This window comes from Cydia pomonella, chromosome 1, assembly GCF_033807575.1.
Source record: "Cydia pomonella isolate Wapato2018A chromosome 1, ilCydPomo1, whole genome shotgun sequence".
NCBI classification, from domain to species: domain Eukaryota; kingdom Metazoa; phylum Arthropoda; class Insecta; order Lepidoptera; family Tortricidae; genus Cydia; species Cydia pomonella.
In genome coordinates, this window is record NC_084703.1 from 12,940,912 (window position 1) to 12,965,996 (window position 25,085).

General features: G+C 33.9%; 1 protein-coding gene across 1 annotated transcript in view; it reads right to left on the bottom strand.

Moving 5' to 3' along the window:
* Nucleotides 1-25,085, bottom strand: part of LOC133515633 (uncharacterized) — a 46,137-nt gene extending 21,052 nt beyond the window's left edge. Inside the window, exon 1 of the mRNA XM_061848204.1 lies at nt 24,666-25,085. Within this exon, the coding sequence (XP_061704188.1) occupies nt 24,666-24,681 (16 nt within the window). The 5' untranslated portion in view covers nt 24,682-25,085. The remainder of the gene's footprint in view (nt 1-24,665) is intronic.

A 25,085-nucleotide genomic window follows, 5' to 3' on the forward strand; every position in this document is an offset into this window, starting at 1 on the left:
GTACAAAGTTAACTGAGTATCGAATTTGTACAAAAATATAGTCTCCGATTCTTCATCGGTTGGAAGATTTAAGCGTGCGACTTATTAATATACAAATATGAATTTTTTTTAAGAAAAGAGACTTACAATTGTAATGTTTATTTTTACTACTAAAATGGTACATTTTTCACGTATAAAACACTTATTTTGTACTATAACGTACATAAAATTGTATTTGAAATTTATCATTTCGGATGAAACGTTGCATTCATTATTAAATAATAATTATAAATTTATGTATCTACACTTAATGTATATAATTTTTAATTACATTTAAAGATATGAGATCCATTTTTGAACATTTTTTCTACTCCATCAATTAAAAACTACAAGAGCATAAAAATATTTGCACGATAAAAGCATTTGAAAAAATATTTCAAACTCAGCAAATACTTTGAATTAATATAGAATTGCAAATATTTTTATGCTTATACATAATATATTTGAGCATCACATCACGAATAAATTAAATTCACATATATTTTATCTAAATTTTATTATAAAAAATTTAAAATATGCACGGTAAAAGAATAAACAAATATTTTAAGTTTAAATCATTACCATATGGTGCATTTATTTTCTGGATTCATTCGTGAATTTAACGGGCAATTAAAATCATTCGCAAATTCTTTCAAATTTGAAAACGTTCCAACAATACGGAACTCCGATGGACTGTGTGAGTCAACAGTGATCCATCGTTTCATTTCTTCCGGTCTGTCTAGAGCGCACCACGTGTTTGCGGCACTGATCCAGAACATTTGTTTCGGCGAATAAGGAAGTCCAGGAAGCTTTTGCTCTGGCTTATTTCGGTCGGCCCAGTATTTGTACGCTAAATACGATGCTTTAACACCGCCATTGTCAGCGATATTCTCATTTTGGGTTCTTTTTCCATTCACCTAAAATAATAAAGAAAAATTATTGGTAATTAAAAAATACCTTCGCAAATTTAAAATCTATAAAACATAATTATTTATTATCTTACATTCATTCCAACTTCTTTTACGGTATAATTGCCGTACTGATTAATTATACAATCAACCTTCGCGTTGTATTTTTCCATGGTTGATTGTGCCCACCAATCGACTAGATTACCATCTTTATCAAACTGCCTTCCTGTATTATCAAAGCCGTGAGTAACTTCATGACCAATTAAAAATCCAATGGCACCATAATTCATGTATTTTGGTCGGTCATTGCTGAAGAGAGTGCCTTGAAGGATTCCGGCTGGTAAATCTGTTTAAAATTAAAGAAAATATTAATAAAATAAGTATATAGTAGAATACTGTATTGATAATTGATAAAATTAGTGGTTCCAAATTTATAACACATACTTATACAGTTTTTAACTAATCCATAATATGCATTTACAATAGCTGGTTGGCCATGTGTTAACCAGTCGCTTTTGTTTACTGGCTTTCTTAGCGCACTAAATGAATATTCTGTATCGAATAATTTCGTATTCAATATGTTCTCCAAGTAAGACGCATTTTCGTCAAGTTGTAGTTTTTCGTGAATTTCTTCTAATATTGAATCTTGCAAAAGTTCGTCAGGGTACGCAATATGATCTGCCATCGATGCAACTTTCTCGAGAGCACTCTTTCTAGTTTCTTCATCCATCCAGTCAACCTGTAAATAATTTTTTTAGAATGGTGTGCACAACTTCTCATTTTAAATGAATTCAGTCCATAACAAATTTATCAGAACATTTACAAAACGAGAGAATCATCAGAATTTGTTGATAGATAATGATAGATGACTTACTGTTTCTAAATTTTTTTTGAATTGATTTCGGATGTCAGAAACCATTTCTGTGACATTTTTCTTAGCATCTTCATTGGAAAATTGTCTTGCATACAGAGCTCCAACGCTAAATGGCAAATTATTAAGAACGACATTAACACATTCTTTCGACCTAGGTTCTCTTCCTGCTTGGCCATTCAGCACTGTCGTGTACTTAAGTTGTCTTTGACGAATTTTGTCGTTTAAGTAACTCGCCGATGCAGCAACGGCACGCCAAATTGCGTAATTAGCTTGTACCCTTTTTGGCGTTGATTTGATTAGTTGATCAAATTTAGATAGATATTGAGTACATTGGACATTAATTATTTCGTTATCATCAACTTGAGCATAAGGCTTGAGGAGAGTGTTGAAGTAATCTTTCCAAGGTATGCTGGAGTAATTAGCCGATAATTCAGCTAGTGTCATTGGATCATACGCTGAAGACACCCCTGGAGACATCTGCAATATTGAGTTAAAATTTAGTAGATGATAACAATATATTCGATATGATGTCATTAAGTTATAAAATTAAATACTTACATTGGCAAGGTTCAGCTCAAATTTGAGAGATTCCATGAGTTCTTGTTCGGCGCGTTCACGCTCAGCACCTAGGATAACCGCAATATCAACCATGTAACGGTAATATTCTTTAACAATATCGTCTTCCAATCCTTTCAATAAGTACTCTTGTGATAGTTCAAATGTTGCAGGGCGTAGCTGGAATGAAGTGTAAGCTGTATTGAACTTTTATAGCCGATATGGACATACCGATAAGGTATGTTTATTAATTTTTCAGAGTATCCAATTGTTAAATATACTTACGTTCAAAATCATCTTGGTATTATTTATGAAATCTTCATAAACGAAGAATTGTAAGAAATAATCTTGGGAGTAACCCATTTTACGGAAATTGTAGACTGATGACATCCAACTAAAATCATCATCTTTCCACATGTCTCCTTCAAGTACTGGCCAGCTCCCTAATTCCTTTATAATGTTCAACAATGGAGTAACTCCTTGGTCTTCGATAGCACCTGGAAGTATAAAGTTATTGGTAAGTACAAATTAAGAAAAGTTAAAAAAAACTGAAATTATTGGACGAAATAATACTCACTTTTATTCATACAACTTCCATAGAGCGTTTTAACAAGTCTGAATGGATGAATCATTTCTGCTAAGCGTGGATCTTCTATACTCTTTCTGAGTTGCTCTTCAACTTGATTATCCATAAAAGTGAATGTTTCTACTTTGACTTCGTCGTCAGGAATAATTGTTGTATTGAGAAAACCTCCACAAGAAAATCTGTAGAAGTCATCACAAGGGTCCACTAATGTGTCCATAGACTTGAGAATATGCGAGGCTGGATAAGACAATATATTTATTAGTTTCATTATTATTCAGTATGATTCTCATAATAAATTAGAAATTTAAAGAGCGCGCTACTTGCACCTTTCAAGTCACTTCCGATCTATATTCATAAGTTGATATATTCAAGTACTACTGAGTAACCAATGGTGAGTAAGAAGGAATCATCGTTCAACCAATAATAAACCATGGCCTGTTTTTTGCGAGTTTTGACTAACAGTTAACTTCATACTTTAATGTATTTTATATTATAGGATCAGTCAAAACTTACCAGTATGAATACAGTCTGGCGAAGTACAAACACTATCTGAAAATTGAACAACAGTAGAGGTTAGAACAAAAAATGTGAATGTTCTACTGATGAAAGTCAAGCAATATGACATATGACACTCATGTTCCAAAATATTTCGAATACGGCGATATTTCGTATAAAAATCTCTATTAATAAATATAACTTTTGATTGAAAATGAAACTTCAAAACTTAGAAAAGCAGATATTCACCTTTAAATGTAGCGCATCTTGCCGAGGCAACAGGTAAAAGGATTCCGCAGAGAGCACTTATCATGAATACTCGCTCCAAAGCGGATATTCTTTTCCACCATGCTGGATTTCTTAAAAATAAATAAATCATTTTATTTTGACTATCAATAAAATCTCTGTTTGTAATAAAAAAACATAATATATGGAGGACACAATCTAGGAAAATTGAGTATTGCTGTCAGTTGATATATTTTAATTACAACTGAGCGGAACAATATCAAGCGTCGATTTTCAATACTGATCTTATAAGACGCATAAGTACGTTAATCCAACAACAACAGAAGCAAAGGACTTAAAACGCTGGATTTAACAGTGAATGAGCTTTCGCTTACCGAAATAACCGATCTCGGCGAGTCCGCTGATTTTCGTAATTAAGCTCCATCGCTAGGAGGTTGTTTTATTCGAGATAAATAACAATAATTAATTGATACTATAATAAAAGAATCAGATTAAAGTTATTACAACTAACAATCAACTTGAAAACCAACTTTCTGTTTCGGAGCGCGACGAAATCTGTTCGTCCCCGGAAAAAGTCCAGGTTTCAATGAGATAGACCGAAGTAAGCACCCTTCTTATACTCAGATTCCGGCGTCGTTTCCGTAATTGCAACCCCGCTACCTTCCCCCGGTCGTACATGATTCTCTGCACATTACATATCCCTATATACAAGTGAACACTGGCGTCAACATTAATTTCGTCGAGAAGTCGTAAAGTCAGCTCATAATCTCGCCTTATCACGTCATCAGCTTGCCCTAAATAAACAAAATAATATCACCTTAAACGCCCATAAGCAACAGTATCGTATCTGAGAGTTAACGATACTGTTTGAATTAACTTTTGGAAGATAAAATACGCTTAACCTACAAGTTTACACAATATGAAACTATAAATTTCATGCCTAGTAAGGACGATAACATGACTATTTCTATCCACGGGTTTTTCTGGGGTTAGAAGGATAAAGTATATTAGTTGTCATCTGTAACTTGAAATTTTTGACACTGTTTCTTAATCCTTACAATGATTTTAAACGATATTTGTACAAGTGCTCGAGTTTAGTTTTCTTCTTTAATTGTTATGACAATAATAATCTCCTAAATAAAAGAACGCTACTGTCTTTCATAGTCACTGTGTTTTCATTTGCTTTCATAACTCATAAATTGAGCAGGTTACGTAATCTCATCTCATCTCGGCGTACGCTGAGTCATGCCTGAGGTTATTGTTGATCTACATGTTTGTTCATAGAAAATACGATAACCATTTCTCGCTGTAGGCACTTGAGAAGGGCGATATGCACCAACGTATTAGTATTTCTTATAATCTTCAAATAAGTCAAAGATTCCGCTAGTAATTTTTCTGCTACTGACACTATTAAACCATTTTACTTCACAAAGAGTTTAAAAAAACAAAGTTTAACGGTTACAAGTTGCAAAACATGATAGGTATTATGATTTCGATACTGGTTTACTTTCTCCGATAAGAAATCGATGGAGTGTATAGTAAGAGATAAGAACTTAGTGCCCGACAAACAGTACATCTTGCTCTAAATTGAATGTTTTTATTGAGTTTTGTTATGTGTTCAATTGCTTCTATAATCCCAATGCATACTTTGGATTTTACTGCATTGTTGACTTGTTTTTTTTTTATGCGCATGGGACAGTGTACTGTGATAAAAGTGTACTAATATGGTACAGTTAAAAACTAACTTATGGACTAAACGGGCTGAAGTCCATAAGTTTCAACTTTGAAATCTTACCTTGTTACTTCAATACATTGAGGGATTTTTTATTTTTTTTTTAATTTTAATCGTAAATTGAACGTATCAAACCTCAAAAACTTAAGTTAATCGTATTGAAGGTTCAAAACGTAAGCTCAACATTTTGAACACTGAAAACGTCAGTTCAACGAACTGAACGTAATTAATATGATTATAAAGTACCCCGCAGGAGGAAAAATATTATAATGATGACATTACAATAGTTTTCCAAAAATATTTTGTTTCTCAGAATTTCACAAAAAGAATGACGGAAAAATTTGAAACTCTACACCAAATTAAAGAGTTCCAATCGTAAATTAGGCAAGTCTAATGAGCTCTAGCACACCTAAAGTCTTTTAAAGTCTTACATTAGCATATATATTAGGTGTACTAAAGAAAGAAATGGTAATCGTATGTTCTATCACTAAACATGTAGATGAACAATGACCTCAGGCATGACTTAGCGTACGCTGAATCGAGATGAGCTTACGTAACCTGATCCATTTATGAGTTATAAGAGCAAACAAAAACATCATTTCGTTTATTAGACTTTACTACTTCCCGACGAGATTGATGTTGGCGCCAGTGCTCACTTGTTTATGGGATATGTGAAGTGCAGAGAGTCATTTACGACCGGGGGAGGGCGACGGGGTTGTAGCTACGGGAACGACGCCGGAATCTGAGTATAAGAAGGGTGCTTACTTCGGTCTATCTCATTGAAGCCTGGGCTTTCCCCGGGGACGGACAGGTTTTATCGCGCTCCGAAACAGAAAATTGGTTTCAAGTTGATTCTTAGTCGCAACAATTTTAATCTGATTCTTTTATTATAGTATCGATTAATAATTGTTACTAATCTCGAATAAAACAACCTCCTAGCGATGGAGCTTAATTACGAAAATCAGCGGACTCGCCGAGATCGGCTATTTCGGTAAGCGAAAGCTCATTCACTGATAAATCCAGCGTTTTAAGTCCTTTGCTTCTGTTGTTGTTGGATTAACGTACTTATGCGTCTTATAAGATCAGTATTGAAAATCGACGCTTGATATTGTTCCGCTCAGTTGTAATTAAAATACATCAACTGACAGCAATACTCAATTATTCTATATTGTGTCCTCCATATATCATGTTTTTTTTATTACAAACAGAGATTTTATTGATAGTCAAAATAAAATGATTTATTTATTTTTAAGAAATCCAGCATGGTGGAAAAGAATATCCGCTTTGGAGCGAGTATTCATGATAACTGCTCTCTGCGGAATCCTTTTACCTGTTGCCTCGGCAAGAAGCGCTACATTTGAAGGTGAATATCTGCTTTTTTAAGTTTTGAAGTTTCATTTTTAATCAAAAGTTATATTTATTTATAGAGATTTTTATATGAAATATCGCCGTATTCGAAATATTTTGGAACATGAGTGTCATATGTCATATTGCTTGACTTTCATCAGTAGAACATTCACATTTTTTGTTCTAACCTCTACTGTTGTTCAATTTTCAGATAGTGTTTGTACCTCGCCAGAATGTATTCATACTGGTAAGTTTTGACTGATCCTATAATATAAAATACATTAAAGTATGAAGTTAACTGTTAGTCAAAACTTGCAAAAAACAGGCCATGGCTTATTATTGGTTGAACGATGATTCCTTCTTACTCACCATTGGTTACTCAGTAGTACTTGAATATATCAACTTATGAATATACATCGGAAGTGACTTGAAAGGTGCAAGTAGCGCGCTCTTTAAATTTCTAATTTATTATGAGAATCATACTGAATAATAATGAAACTAATAAATATATTGTTTTATCCAGCCTCGCATATTCTCAAGTCTATGGACACATTAGTGGACCCTTGTGATGACTTCTACAGATTTTCTTGTGGAGGTTTTCTCAATACAACAATTATTCCTGACGACAAAGTCAAAGTGGAAACATTCACCGCTATAGATGATGAACTTATACAGCAACTCAGAAAGAGTATAGAAGATCCACGCTTAGCAGAAATGATTCATCCATTCAGACTTGTTAAAACGCTCTATGGGAGTTGTATGAATAAAAGTGAGTATTATTTCGTCCAATAATTTCAGTTTTTTTTAACTTTCCTTAATTTGTACTTACCAATAACTTTATACTTCCAGGTGCTATCGAAGACCAAGGAGTTACTCCATTGTTGAACATTATAAAGAAATTAGGGAGCTGGCCAGTACTTGAAGGAGACATGTGGAAAGATGATGATTTTAGTTGGATGTCATCAGTCTATAATTTCCGTAAAATGGGTTACTCCCAAGATTATTTCTTACAACTCTACCTTCGGGAAGATCCACACAATAATACTAAGATGATTTTGAACGTAAGTATATTTAACAATTGGATACTCTGAAAAATTAATAAACATACCTTATCGGTATGTCTATATCGCCTATACTCAACAATAAAAAATCTTATAAAAGACAAATTTAATACAGCTTACATTTTATTCCAGCTAGAACATGCAACATTTGAACTATCACAAGGGTACTTATTGAAAGGATTGGAAGACAATATTGTTAAAGAATATTTCCGCTACATGGTTGATATTGCGGTTATCCTAGGTGCTGAGCGTGAACGCGCCGAACAAGAACTCATGGAATCTCTCAAATTTGAGACGAATCTTGCCAATGTAAGTATTTAATTTTATTATTTGATGACATCATATTGAATCTATTGTTATCATCTACTAAATTTTAACTCAATATTACAGATATCTCGAGTAATTTCTCCGAATGATGCTCAAATGCATAATCCAATGACACTAGCTGAATTATCGGCTAATTACTCCACCATACCTTGGAAAGAATACTTCAACACTCTCCTCAAGCCTTATGCCCAAGTTGATGATAACGAAATAATTAATGTCCAATTTGCTCGATATCTATCTGAATTTGAACAACTGATCAAATCAACGCCAAAGAGGGTACAAGCTAATTACGCAATGTGGCGTGCCGTTGCTGCATCGGCGAGTTACTTAAACGACCAAATTCGTCAAAGACAACTTAAGTACACGACAGTGCTGAATGGCCAAGCAGGAAGAGAACCTAGGTCGGAAGAATGTGTTAATGCCGTTCTTAAAAATTTGCCATTTAGCGTTGGAGCTCTGTATGCAAGACAATTTTCCAATGAAGATGCTAAGAAAAATGTCACAGAAATGGTTTCTGACATCCGAAATCAATTCAAAAATATTTTACAAGCAGTAAGTCGTCTTATTATCTATTAACAAATTCTGATTATCCTCTCGTTTTGTAAATGTTCTGATAAGTTTTTTATGGATTGAATTAATTTAAAATCAGAAGTTGTGCACACCATTCTTTTCGTTATTAGAAAAGGTAACATCTGACAATAATTATTTACAGGTTGACTGGATGGATGAAGAATCCAGAAAGGGTGTTCTCGAGAAAGTTGTATCGATGGCAGATCATATTGCGTACCCTGACGAACTTTTGCAAGATTCAATATTAGAAGAAATTCACGCAAAACTACAACTTGACGAAAATGCGTCTTACTTGGAGAACATATTGAATACGAAATTATTCGATACAGAATATTCATTTAGTGCGCTAAGAAAGCCAGTAAACAGAAGCGACTGGTTAAACCATGGCCAACCAGCTAATGTAAATTCGGATTATGGATTTATCAAAAACTGTTTAAGTATGTATCATAAATTTGGAACTATTAATTTCATCAATTATCAATACAGTATTCTACTGTATATTTATTTAATTAATATTTTCTTTTATTTTAAACAGATATCCCAATTGGAATCCTTCAAGGCACTTTCTTCAGCAATGACCGACCAAAATACATGAATTATGGTACCATTGGAACTACGATTGGTTATGGAATTACTAACGCCTTTAATCATCTAGGAAGTCAGTTTGACAAAGATGGTAATTTCGGCATTTGGTGGACAGATTTAACCAAGGATAATTTTAAAGAGAAGGTTGATTGTCTAGTTAATCAGTACAACAATTATACTGTTAAAGAAGTTGGAATGAATGTAAGTATATAAATAATTATGTTTTATATACATTTTAAGTTTGCGAAGGCATTTTTTACTCATAATAATTTTTTTTTCTTTATTATTTTAGGTGAATGGAGGACGCACCGAAGATTCTAATATCAATGATAATGGCGGTGTTAAAGCAGCATATTTAGCGTACAAATACTGGGCCGACCGAAATAAGCCAGAGCAAAAGCTTCCTGGACTTCCTTATTCGCCGAAACAAATGTTCTGGATCAGTTACGCAAACACGTTTTGCACTCTAGACCGACCTGAAGAATTGAAACGATGGGTCACTGAAGACTCACACAGTCCACCGGAGTTCCGTGTTCTTGGACCGTTGTCAAATATGAAAGAATTTGCGAATGATTTCAATTGCCCGTTAAATTCACGAATGAATCCAGAAAATAAATGCATCATATGGTAATGATTTAATCTTTAAATATTTGTTTACTCTTTTACCGTGCATATTTTAAATTTTTTATAATAAAATTTAGATAAAATATATGTGAATTTAATTTATTCGTGATGTGATTGCTCAAATATATTATGTATAAGCATAAAAATATATGCAATTCTATATTAATTCAAAGTATTTGCTGAGTTTGAAATATTTTTTCTAATGCTTTTATCGTGCAAATATTTTTATGCTCTTGTAGTTTTTAATTGATAGAGTAGAAAAAATGTTCAAAAATGGATCTCATAATTTTAAATGTAAATTAAAATTTTATACATCAAGTGTAGATATATGAATTTATAATTATTATTTAATAATGAATGCAACGTTTCACCCGAAATGATAAATTTAAAATACAATTTTATGTACGTTATAGTACAAAATAAGTGTTTTATACCTGAAAAATATATTATTTTAGTAGTAAAAATAAACATTACAATTGTAAGTCTCTTTTCTTAAAAAAAATTCATATTTGTTTATTAATAAGTCGCGCGCCTAAATCTTTCAATCGATGAAGAATCGGAGACCATATTTTTGTGATAATTCGATACTCAGTTTACTTTATACTTATTTTTACTTCATATATTTCAATGTAGAGGAGAATAAATGTTTTTCATCATTTTGTCATTTTATGAAATAATTATTTACAAAAAATAATAATTTCATACATATTTAAATTTATAAATAAAAGGCTTTAAGTGTTAATATAATTCATTAGTTTAAGAAATATTGTCTATCTACTGTTAATTGAATAATGAATGTTTCTTCGTGTAATAAACTACAATTAATTTATCATCCTTAATTACCAACTTGAATACATATATAAATTTCTTAGCCAATGCTTTTTGTGAGCCTTACGTTGATAGGCTTTATTCGTTGTGTATGTCTGTAAATTTGGAAAATAAATGTGAATAAATGAGATTACATGTTTTTTCATTACTATCCTTTCTTCAATGCTGAATATGTTCTAGGACTGTACTAAGGTATTCTCTGTAGGAGATACAGTTTCCTTCATTATCATCAGACTCGCAACTAGTCAAAAAACCCAAGATAACACTATGGTTTATTTCGCTACTGAGTTATTTATTTATAGAATTTCTTCAACTGTAAACTGGTACAGTAATAGCTACTTAATGACTATTGGCATTCCAAGACAATTTTCCTTATACCAACTGCTTATTATTCCGACCCTTGACGTTTGAAAAACGATATAGGAACAATGGAAGAAGCTATTTTTACGACCAATACAAAGAACGCCATACGCTCCAGTTACTCTGAGATAAAATCTCAGTACTTCACAAATATCAAAATTTAGTTTCATCAAGTTTAAGTACTGTTTTCCACGAGTAAGATATACTCTTATGATAGTAAGAATTAAAACAACACCACTATAAAGATAAGTATAAACTTTATTGATAGGGAAAAAATACATTTCTGTTAATTAATTAGCACAAACAATACGATTTCACGTTAGGATATATGGAGAATTAAGTCCACTCTCAGCTGAATAGGAAATTTTCTAGCCGGAGGTGCGTGATGGACCTCCAGACGGTATTCGCCTACGAATAGGATTTGGTTCGATGTATTTTATGTTCTCCAAAGGATTACTAAAGGTAACTTTCTTCTGCCCGGGTTTCGCAGCAGTTTTCGCCCTGTAAATTACATATTCGTGTCATAAAAACAATCGCACAGTTGAATTTCTATGAAATATTGTAATGTCAATAAAATACCTACCTCTCGTCATCTGGCGGCGTAATGACAATCTTCGGGATCTTTCTTCGCGGGAATCGAGGCTTCGCCTATGACCGTCGTTGGTTCTAACTGATCTATGTTCATCTGGGTTCGATCGATTCGCTGATACTCTTCTCTGACTCGGCCTGTAAATTAAAATATTGTCAAATCCGATTCTTAAAAGCCTAAGAAAACTAGATTCAAAGAATGCATCACTTCAAAAGGACTTACCTCGAGGGACGAGAATGTTTTTTCGTTGTTTCAATGTTTTTTGTGGAATATAAAAGCTTCACTAGACTTCACAGTGATAGGTCATATCTAAAAGTAACAATGAAGATTGTATTTGCATTTTTACTTACAGTTATTGTGATAACTGAAGCAGCGCGGTGCCTTAGGGAAGGATCTCATGTAAGTAATAGTTTAATTGAAGGAGTACAGTAGAACATTTGACTGAATGTTTTTTGAACGGGGAGTACAATGATATTCTGTTGTACTATGATCCAGCGTATATATGACTCATGTTAAAAACATTGCTCATACGTAAACTCTTCGTACATTACCTACAAACTTTATTCTTTGTATTTCAGTGATTGTTTCTGTAACTAAAGTACAATTTTCATTTTCAGTGCACAAAGTCATCTTATCCCTGCTGTGCAATGAAATTCAACGGAGGAATAACGCACGGAAGTGAACCAATAGTCTGCTTTCAGTTCGGAAAACAAACCTGCAGAGGCGCAAGAAAAATTAAAAATTTCCACCTGTACCTCAAGTTAGCAGAGAAATTGAATGGCACAAATTACAAAGAAATATCTACCCAATATTGGGATTCTGTCGGTTAAGATAAACCGAGCTCAAAATAGTAGAATGCACAAGCTTTTGACTATTCTTCGCACTTTGCTTTTTATAGAACTAAAAGTTCCTTATAGTTTAGGTAAAGAACTCAACTCTAGAATGTTCAATCAAGCAGAAACTTAGATCAACATATCATACAAATAAATCTCTGGAATATGTCATCTACTTAACGAGCGGAACCTTCTAGGTTTTACTGATTTGCCTTGATGGAAATGATTTCACCGGGTCAGTTCGCATTCTACCGTTCGACGGGAAAAATTGAATATTTTGTTCGTTGACATGGCGTCACTTGCTTACTGGCTGAGAATTCATTCATAGAAAATTTGAATCCGTATAAATGCACATTGTTAGTAGATTCAATGCAAAAAAAACCTTTAGACAGCTGTCCAAATTAAAGAGTTCCAATCGTAAATTAGGCAAGTCTAATTAGTTCTAGCACACCTAAAGTCTTTAAAAGTCTTACATTAGCATATATATTAGGTGTACTAAAGAAAGAAATGGTAATCGTATGTTCTATCACTAAACATGTAGATGAACAATGACCTCAGGCATGACTCAGCGTACGCTGAATCGAGATGAGCTTACGTAACCTGATCCATTTATGAGTTATAAGAGCAAACAAAAACATCATTTCGTTTATTAGGGAAAAGCTGATAAGGTGATAAAGCGGGATTATGAGCTGACTTTACGACTTCCCGACGAGATTGATGTTGGCGCCAGTGCTCACTTGTTTATGGGATCTGTGAAGTGCAGAGAGTCATTTACGACCGGGGGAGGGCGACGGGGTTGTAGCTACGGGAACGACGCCGGAATCTGAGTATAAGAAGAGTGCTTACTTCGGTATATCTCATTGAAGCCTCGTCTTCCCCCGGGGACGGACAGGTTTTATCGCGCTCCGAAACAGAAAATTGGTTTCAAGTTGATTGTTAGTCGCAACAATTTTAATCTGATTCTTTTTTTATAGTATCGATTAATAATTGTTACTAATCTCGAATAAAACAACCTCCTAGCGATGGAGCTGAATTACGAAGATCAACGGACTCGCCGGCATCGGCTATTTCGGTAAGCAAAAGCTTATTCACTGTTAAATCCAGGGTTTTAAGTCCTTTGCTTCTGTTGTTGTTAGATTAACGTACTTATGCGTATTATGAGACCTGTATTGAAAATCGACGCTTGATATTGTTCCGCTCAGTTGTAATTAAAATACATCAACTGACAGCAATACTCAATTATTCTATATTGTGTCCTCCATATATCATGTTTTTTTTATTACAAACAGAGATTTTATTGATAGTCGAAATAAAATGATTTATTTATTTTTAAGAAATCCAGCATGGTGGAAAAGAATATCCGCTTTGGAGCGAGGATTCATGATAAGTGCTCTCTGCGGAATCCTTTTACCTGTTGCCTCGGCAAGAAGCGCTACATTTGAAGGTGAATATCTGCTTTTTTAAGTTTTGAAGTTTCATTTTTAATCAAAAGTTATATTTATTTATAGAGATTTTTATATGAAATATCGCCGTATTCGAAATATTTTGGAACATGAGTGTCATATGTCATATTGCTTGACTTTCATCAGTAGAACATTCACATTTTTTGTTCTAACCTCTACTGTTGTTCAATTTTCAGATAGTGTTTGTACCTCGCCAGAATGTATTCATACTGGTAAGTTTTGACTGATCCTATAATATAAAATACATTAAAGTATGAAGTTAACTGTTAGTCAAAACTCGCAAAAAACAGGCTATGGTTTATTATTGGTTGAACGATGATTCCTTCTTACTCTCCATTGGTTACTCAGTAGTACTTGAATATATCAACTTATGAATATACATCGGAAGTGACTTGAAAGGTGCAAGTAGCGCGCTCTTTAAATTTCTAATTTATTATGAGAATCATACTGAATAATAATGAAACTAATAAATATATTGTTTTATCCAGCCTCGCATATTCTCAAGTCTATGGACACATTAGTGGACCCTTGTGATGACTTCTACAGATTTTCTTGTGGAGGTTTTCTCAATACAACAATTATTCCTGACGACAAAGTCAAAGTGGAAACATTCACTACTATAGATGATGAAGTTATACAGCAACTCAGAAAGAGTATAGAAGATCCACGCTTAGCAGAAATGATTCATCCATTCAGACTTGTTAAAACGCTCTATGGAAGTTGTATGAATAAAAGTGAGTATTATTTCGTCCAATAATTTCAGTTTTTTTTAACTTTCCTTAATTTGTACTTACCAATAACTTTATACTTCCAGGTGCTATCGAAGACCAAGGAGTTACTCCATTGTTGAACATTTTAAAGAAATTAGGGAGCTGGCCAGTACTTGAAGGAGACATGTGGAAAGATGATGATTTTAGTTGGATGTCATCAGTCTATAATTTCCGTAAAATGGGTTACTCCCAAGATTATTTCTTACAACTCTACCTTCGGGAAGATCCAGACAATAATACTAAGATGATTTTGAACGTAAGTATATTTAACAATTGGATACTCTGAAAAATTAATAAACATACCTTATCGGTATGTCCATATCGGCTATTAAAGTTCAATACAGCTAACACTTCATTCCAGCTACGCCCTGCAACATTTGAACTATCACAAGGGTACTTATTGAAAGGATTTGAAGACAATATTGTTAAAGAATATTTCCGCTACATGGTTGATATTGCGGTTATCCTAGGTGCTGAGCGTGAACGCGCCGAACAAGAACTCATGGAATCTCTCAAATTTGAGACGAATCTTGCCAATGTAAGTATTTAATTTTATTATTTAATGACATCATATTGAATCTATTGTTATCATCTACTAAATTTTAACTCAATATTACAGATATCTCAAGTAATTTCTCCGAATGATGCTCAAACGCATAATCCAATGACACTAGCTGAATTATCGGCTAATTACTCCAGCATACCTTGGAAAGAATACTTCAACACTCTCCTCAAGCCTTATGCCCAAGTTGATGATAACGAAATAATTAATGTCCAATTTGCTCGATATCTATCTGAATTTGAACAACTGATCAAATCAACGCCAAAGAGGATACAAGCTAATTACGCAATTTGGCGTGCCGTTGCTGCATCGGCGAGTTACTTAAACGACCAAATTCGTCAAAGACAACTTAAGTATACGACAGTGCTGAATGGCCAAGCAGGAAGAGAACCTAGGTCGGAAGAATGTGTTAATGCCGTTCTTAAAAATTTGCCATTTAGCGTTGGAGCTCTGTATGCAAGACAATTTTCCAATGAAGATGCTAAGAAAAATGTCACAGAAATGGTTTCTGACATCCGAAATCAATTCAAAAATATTTTACAAGCAGTAAGTCATCTTATTATCTATCAACGAATTCTGATTATTCTCTCGTTTTGTAAATGTTCTGATAAGTTTTTTATGGATTGAATTCATTTAAAACCAGAAGTTGTGCACACCATTCTTTTCGTTATTAAAAAAGGTAACATCTGACAATAATTATTTACAGGTTGACTGGATGGATGAAGAATCCAGAAAGGGTGTTCTCGAGAAAGTTGTATCGATGGCAGATCATATTGCGTACCCTGACGAACTTTTGCAAGATTCAATATTAGAAGAAATTCACGAAAGACTACAACTTGACGAAAATGCGTCTTACTTGGAGAACATATTGAATACGAAATTATTCGATACAGAATATTCATTTAGTGCGCTAAGAAAGCCAGTAAACAAAAGCGACTGGTTAACACATGGCCAACCAGCTAATGTAAATTCGGATTATGGATTTTTCAAAAACTGTTTAAGTATGTATCATAAATTTGGAACTATTAATTTCATCAATTATCAATACAGTATTCTACTGTATACTTATTTAATTAATATTTTCTTTTATTTTAAACAGATATCCCAGCTGGAATCCTTCAAGGCACTTTCTTCAGCAATGACCGACCAAAATACATGAATTATGGTGCCATTGGAACTACGATTGGTTATGGAATTACTAACGGCTTTAATCATCTAGGAAGGCAGTTTGATAAAGATGGTAATTTCGGCATTTGGTGGACAGATTTAACCAAGGATAATTTTAAAGAGAAGGTTGATTGTCTAGTTAATCAGTACAACAATTATACTGTTAAAGAAGTTGGAATGAATGTAAGTATATAAATAATTATGTTTTATATACATTTTAAGTTTGCGAAGGCATTTTTTACTCATAATAATTTTTTTTTCTTTATTATTTTAGGTGAATGGAGAAAGCACCGACGATTCTAATATCAATGATAATGGCGGCGTTAAATCAGCATATTTAGCGTACAAATACTGGGCCGACCGAAATAAGCCAGAGCAAAAGCTTCCTGGACTTCCTTATTCGCCGAAACAAATGTTCTGGATCAGTTACGCAAACACGTTTTGCACTCTAGACCGACCTGAAGAATTGAAACGATGGATCACTGAAGACTCACACAGTCCACCGGAGTTCCGTGTTCTTGGACCGTTGTCAAATATGAAGGAATTTGCGAATGATTTCAATTGCCCGTTAAATTCACGAATGAATCCAGAAAATAAATGCATCATATGGTAATGATTTAATCTTTAAATATTTGTTTACTCTTTTACCGTGCATATTTTAAATTTTTTATAATAAAATTTAGATAAAATATATGTGAATTTAATTTATTCGTGATGTGATTGCTCAAATATATTATGTATAAGCATAAAAATATATGCAATTCTATATTAATTCAAAGTATTTGCTGAGTTTGAAATATTTTTTCGAATGCTTTTATCGTGCAAATATTTTTATGCTCTTGTAGTTATTAATTGATAGAGTAGAAAAAATGTTCAAAAATGGATCTCATAATTTTAAATGTAATTTAAAATTTTATACATTAAGTGTAGATACATAAATTTATAATTATTATTTAATCATGAATGCAACGTTTCATCCGAAATGATAAATTTAAAATACAATTTTTGTATGTTATAGTACAAATTAAGTGTTTTATACGTAAAAAATGTACTATTTTAGTAGTAAAAATAAACATTACAATTGTAAGTCTCTTTTCTTAAAAAAAATTCATATTTGTTTATTAATAAGTCGCGCGCCTAAATCTTAGAGACCATATTTTTGTGATAATTCGATACTCAGTTTACTTTATACTTATTTTTACTTCATATATTTAAATGTAGAGGAGAATAAATGTTTTTCATCATTTTGTCATTGTATGAAATAATTATTAACAAAAAATAATAATTTCATACAAACTTAAATTTATAAATAAAAGGCTTTAAGTGTTAATATAATTCATTAGTTTAAGAAATATTGTCTATCTACCGTTAATTGAATAATGAATGTTTCTTCGTGTAGTAAACTACAATTAATTTATCATCCTTAATTACCTACTTGAATACATATATAAATTTCTTAGCCAATGCTTTTTGTGAGCCTTACATTGATAAGCTTTATTCGTTGTGTATGTCTGTAAATTCGGAAAATAAATGTGAATAAATGAGATTACATGTTTTTTCATTACTATCCTTTCTTCAATGCTGAATATGTTCTAGGACTGTACTGAGGTATCCTCTGTAGGAGATACAGTTTCCTTCATTATCATCAGACTCGCAACTAGTCAAAAAACCCAAGATAACACTATGGTTTATTTCGCTACTGAGTTATTTATTTATAGAATTTCTTCAACTGTAAACTGGTACAATTTTAGCTACTAAATGACTATCGGCATTCCAAGCCGATTTTCCTTATAACAACTGCTTATTATTCCGACCCTTGACGTTTGAAAAACGATATAGGAACAATGGAAGAAGCTATTTTTAGGACCAATACAAAGAACGCCATACGTTCCAGTTACTCTGAGATAAAATCTCAGTACTTCACAAATATCAAAATCTAGTTCCATCAAGTTTAAGTACTGTTTTCCACGAGTAAGATATACTCTTATGATAGTAAGAATTAAAACAACACCACTATAAAGATAAGTATAAACTTTATTGATAGGGAAAAAATACATTTCTGTTAATTAATTAGCACAAACAATACGATTTCACGTTAGGATATACGGAGAATTAAGTTCACTCAGCTGAATAGGAAATTTTCTAGCCGGAGGTGCGTGATGGACCTCCAGACGGTCTTCGCCTACGGATAGGATTTGGTTCGATGTATTTTATGTTCTCCAGAGGATTACTAAAGGTAACTTTCTTCTGCCCGGGTTTCGCAGCAGTTTTCGCCCTGTAAATTACATATTCGTGTCATAAAAACAATCGCACAGTTGAATTTCTATGAAATATTGTAATGTCAATAAAATACCTACCTCTCGTCATCTGGCGGCGTAATGACAATCTTCGGGATCTTTCTTCGCGGGAATCGAGGCTGAGAATTTCGCATGGATGAAGTTCCTGAGCTACGAGGTCTTGAGCCTGATGATGATGATCTTCCAGGAGATGGGGATCGTACTGGGGCATCAGCAGGTTTTCGCCTATGACCGTCGTTGGTTCTAACTGATCTACGTTCATCTGGGTTCGATCGACTCGCTGATACTCTTCTCTGACTCGGCCTGTAAATTGAAATATTGTCAAATCCGATTCTTAAAAGCCTAAGAAAACTAGATTCAAAGAATGCATCACTTCAAAAGGACTTACCTCGAGGGACGAGAATGTTTTTTCATGACATTTCCAGCTTCACTGATCACTACTATCATCACTAAGACTAGACACGTTAACACAAGTTTGTTTGACTTCATTTTCACTTTAAATTCACAATCAAAAAAGTTGAAATAAGTCAATATTCAACCACTTCGCTGCTGATCCTGAGGATAACTAGCTCCTGAGCCCCAGAACAGGCTCTTATATTCTATTTCATAATAAGGATGTGACCCACAAGACATAAACCCACATATTTTGGCCTTGCTAATTGTTCAGAGGTCACAGGTTGTAAAAACAATGACTAATTAGTTACTGTAAACTATCAACTTTATAGGACAATAAAGTTCGTAAATTGAAAATATATTACCCCGGATATTACTCATTTTATCTCTTCTGCTTCCTGTCGCGGCTTTGTCACAATATTTAGTTCAATTACTGACCGTTGGTAAGTAAAATGACGCTACCTAACATTCAACTTATCGACATCATCCTTCGGGATTCCCAAGAGTTAATACAAAAATATCGGGCGTACACTGACTGTAACTTGTTTGAAGTGAAATGAACTTCTTTACTCAAAACTTGTATAGTTATAAAAAAGTTATTGGAATTTACTTTGAAATTTATCAATAAGAAATTTCACTTTTTACATGTGTACACTGGTAAGGAATTGAGTAAATAAATGAACTCAATTTGCTAAAAATATTTTTTTATTGGCACATTAGGTTTGAGCAAAAATATCACAACATTTGAGTGATCAATAGATTCGAGTTAGAAAAAATAATACTATTTAATTGATATAAAGCTATTCAACTGTAGACTCGTAAGTATAGTTCATCTGGATGAGACTCAATCCAGTTGCTGTAGGCTGTTTCTAGATCGGTGTCTTTATTGCGATTGATGTATTCTGGAGACTCGTTAAACCCGTCGATGTCACTGTATACGTTGCACATTCTTTGTGCCACGTCGCACGTTGTCTCCGAGTATGAAACATAGCCATTTGTTTCTTCCTTTCGCCAGCAACAGGGTCGATTAATTGGCCCGCACTGGAAGAATGAGAAAAAACTTTAAATACCCAGAAAGCAGGTTGATAGTTTCCCTAAAATTCAAGAGAATGATTGATCATCAACTGTTCAAACTATATTTATAATTTTACTTACGTATCCTCTGTAGGAAATGCAGTTTTCTGTAATTTCCTTTTTATCCGCTACCGTCAGAGCCACCACAAGTGTAAAAATTAAAATAGACTTGAACATTTTGCTTCAATAATTATTAAATAATTAACACAACTGTAAACCAGTACTCTCGTTCCAAGTACACAACGACAACTGTAATGATGTATGGGAATGATTTTCCTTTAAATAGAGAACCTATTGCTCTGGCTTTAACCTTTGACGTATGCGTAATCCCTTATCGGTTGGCACAGGAAATAATAAGTTGTTATTGGCAACAATTAGGGAAAGCCACAATGTAAATGAGCGTGTTCAGCCGAACTAAGTCCTAGGTATTTGAAGTTAAACTAAATATAGTCAAAGCATTCATACTGCCTATACGGTACTAAACTTAGTCTAACTTACTATATTCAGGACTTAGTTCGGTTGAACACACTTAATATGACTCAGGATCACCTAAACAGAATAGCGTGCTTTACTGCTATTTCATGAGTAGCCTAACCTTCATTTTCTACCGGAACAAACCGGATTAAATAGTGCTTTCTAGGATAGTGGATTAAATTGTACCTGTCAGAGCGATGCAATAATACTCAAAGTTTATGAGTCTGCGAGGTTACTTCAAAGCTCATTTTTTGTGGAATATCAAAGCTCCACTAGACTTCACAGTGAGAGGTCATATCTAAAAGTAACAATGAAGATTATATTCGCATTTTTACTAACAGTTATTGTGATAACCGAAGCAGCGCGATGCCTTAGGGAAGGATCTCATGTAAGTAATAGTTTAATTGAAGGAGTACAGTAGAACATTTGACTGAATGTTTTTTGAACGGGGAGTACAATGATATTCTGTTGTACTATGATCCAGCGTATATATGACTCATGTTAAAAACATTGCTCATGCGTAAACTCTTCGTACATTACCTACAAACTTTATCCTTTGTATTTCAGTGATTGTTTTTGTAATTGAAGTACAATTTTCATTTTCAGTGCACAAAGTCATCTTATCCCTGCTGTGCAATGAAATTCAACGGAGGAATAACGCACGGAAGTGAACCAATAGTCTGCTTTCAGTTCGGAAAACAAACCTGCAGAGGCGCAAGAAAAATTAAAAATTTCCACCTGTACCTCAAGTTAGCAGAGAAATTGAATGGCACAAATTACAAAGAAATATCTACCCAATATTGGGATTCTGTCGGTTAAGATAAACCGAGCTCAAAATAGTAGAATGCACAAGCTTTTGACTATTCTTCGCACTTTGCTTTTTATAGAACTAAAAGTTCCTTATAGTTTAGGTAAAGAACTCAACTCTAGAATGTTCAATCAAGCAGAAACTTAGATCAACATATCATACAAATAAATCTCTGGAATATGTCATCTACTTAACGAGCGGAACCTTCTAGGTTTTACTGATTTGCCTTGATGGAAATGATTTCACCGGGTCAGTTCGCATTCTACCGTTCGACAGGAAAAATTGAATATTTTGTTCGTTGACATGACGTCACTTGCTTACTGGCTGAGAATTCATTCATAGAAAATTTGAATTCGTATAAATGCACATTGTTAGTAGATTCAATGCAAAAAAAACCTTTAGACAGCTGTTCAATGTACGACGAAACTTGTCTAATAAGACGGTAGAGTTCAGCACAGCCTGTCGGACAGTGTGGCGTCAAATGAATTACAGCGATCCGAGGCAGATTGCGTATGTGCAAAGTCGTAACTTTTGCGGAGTTCTAGAAAGGCCTATGAACTTTATTACTTCTTGGCGAGGATAAATACACGGGTCTTACTGTACTCAACTTCACTTTCGCTCTGAACTTTTACGGAGGAACACTTCAAGTTCAAGATGGCGCTGGTGTTATTCCTGTTGTTCCTGAGCATTAGCTCGATTGGAGTCCGATCAAGCCCTGCAAATGACTCGGAAATCTTTCACGACGCCCCCATAAATTCAGATGATATTCCGCTGGAAATTGAACTAGCTTTAGAACGCGTCCGCCAGGAGGATGCGACAAAGCCTGCAAAACCTGCGGAGCGCTGCCTGAAGTTGGGAGAAAGGGTAAGATTATTGTCTTTATTCTGTCTGTATAAATGAAAATAAAATGGACCATATATGTCCGAGTATCACTTGAGAACGGCTTGACCGATTGCTCCGATATCTTCAAAGTCAAATCCTCTTTTCATATAATTTGATCAAGACCCGGCAGAACGGATCAAACATTTTAGTCATTATTAGAAATGTTCAGCGAAGTGAACTAGGATTTTAGATTGAAATAGTTGACGTGTACTAACATGTAATTTTTTATTTTCAGTGCCGCAACTCAAAAATTTCCTGCTGCAAGACTCAAACTCTGAAAGGTGGAGAAATTTTGACAACAGATGGCGTTTGCTTCTTATTCGGCGAAGAAAAGTGTGAGGCGCGGGCCAACATACCTAACTACAACAGATACCTTGAACTTGCCAAGAAATGTAACAATCGTAACTACAAAGCACTCCGTTGTCAATATTGGAAGGAGATACTGTCTCCGTTTTTTTATCGATCTCTTCTAAGAGAGATGTAAGCTTTAAAGATGTAGAAAAGTATTTAGTGTTTGTACTTTCGTATTTTTTTTATCTCACGTAGATTAAGTGAAATTGTCGTAGATTTAAGGAATAGATACAATAAATTTGTAATAACATAAAGCGTCTTTGATCTTCATCCCACTAATTACCCAGTCAATAGTATTTCTGATTATTTAAAATCATCAAAATAGTCAATGGTCAACCACATGATAAATCACATAATTGTTGCAATGATTAAAGACTTGGTGTGATCAAAGCCTTGCAATAAAAATCATTGTTGTTTAATTATCACAAGGAAGAAAACTTTGAAGTGAACAAGAAGTTCTGTAATTTCTGTTAAAGATAAACCGAAATTCTATTTGACAACTTGTTATAATAATTTGATTTGTTTCCCTAATATTTGTTAACTCACTACACTAATTGATATGTTTCGCACGCAATCTTGACATTCCAATAATGAGTAGGTGGGTTTTACGACTCAGACAGGGTGGGTCGTTTTATTACCCCGTCGGTCAGCTATATAAGGGCTGGTGTCAGTTAGCGGCTTCAGTCGGTTCCCAAACGTTGCCCTCGTAACACAGTGAACCATGGAGCCATCAAATAAAGTGCAAATTATCTGTATTTTGGGAGCTATGATAATGCTAGCAACGGCAGCGGCGGATGAGATTGACTTGGATGGTTCAGGTGAAATCCCAGACGATGAATCAGAGGACCCGGACTGCATTAAACAGTGGGATGACGTAAGTATAGATTGATGCCTTCAGCAGTCTTTCATTAGTGGAGTTCATGATGGTTGTTCCAACTTTCTTTTTGTATTTCAGTGTTGGACGTCAGATAAACCCTGTTGTCAAAAAAGAACAGTACCAGGTGGACCTACGTTCGAAGCGGAGGTTCTGTGCTTCAAGTTCGGTGATGGAGTCTGCAAATTTCGTGGACACATCCAGAACGTCGAAGAATACATTCGTCTCAGTCGGCAAATCAATTGTACTAATTTCCAAGCGCTATCTACTCAGTACTGGAGAACTGTTAATGGCTGAGCTGCCAATTTATCAATTGAGAGTTGATTTATGTACCTCTCTAAATAGATAGATGTTTTCAATGTTAAAATTTGTTTAATGGCATTAAGTTATACAAGACATTGTTTTAAATAATTTATTAATAAAGTATTTTGTACACTAAAAAGTTTATAATTTATGGTACTATTTTTCATTAGCTTCAGGGTGTTCGTTATGTCCAGACGGTCCAGGATGGCTTGCTAAGAGCATGCCGGAATTTTTTGAACTGTCAAAGACCATTCATCAATCGAAAGCTACTTCAATTTCGGATGCTGAATAGTCTTTTTCTATCTTACTTTGGAAACTACTGAGAAACATCTTTGATGTTCTATAACTTTGTGCGGATGGTTAGTATTGTGCTTGAGAAAAATCCTATGTATTGTGAATTTTCATACGGTTTTAATGGGTTATTTATTGGGTATTACAATAGAATCCATGGTCTATTAATTTAAAAATCAATAGCTTTTTTTGTAATGAATTAAACTAGTGATCAACTCTCTGGTGAATAATCCAAGTCCTATAACTTTCGGCCTCGGTACTCTTCCTAGTAATTTAGTTACTTATGATAATGCTAATCAGTTGCACGTAACAAACCTTTGACCACACCCGAATCATTTTTACAAAACTGTCTCAGTTAAGTATAAGGCATACAACAAGTTTAACAACAGTAAAGTTTTAAGCATTGAAAATATCTTACTATGAAAATATAACATCCGGATGTAAATTAAGAGCGGATACCCTCTGAGGAAGTTTATTACACAGTAATGCTGTGCGATTGCTATTAGTGAAATAATGAATTGAATCAGCGCCTGCACCTGCAACAAGTAAACGACTAAATGTTAATAACTATTAAATTGAAAAAAAAAACCCACGCTATATGCCAACAAAATCCATTTAATGCTACGAATGCCTTACATCATTTTGGAAAAGAGCTGATACTCTTCAAACTGCTGGATCAATTTCTATGAAACATAGTTAAGAATCACCGCAAGAAATATCGCTTTCACGTAAAAAAACCGCATCGAAATCGGTCCATCCGTTGGAGAGCTACGATGCCACAGATATTGGGATAGAAATAAAATATTTTAAACAATTCAATAAGGCTTGTGTTATATAT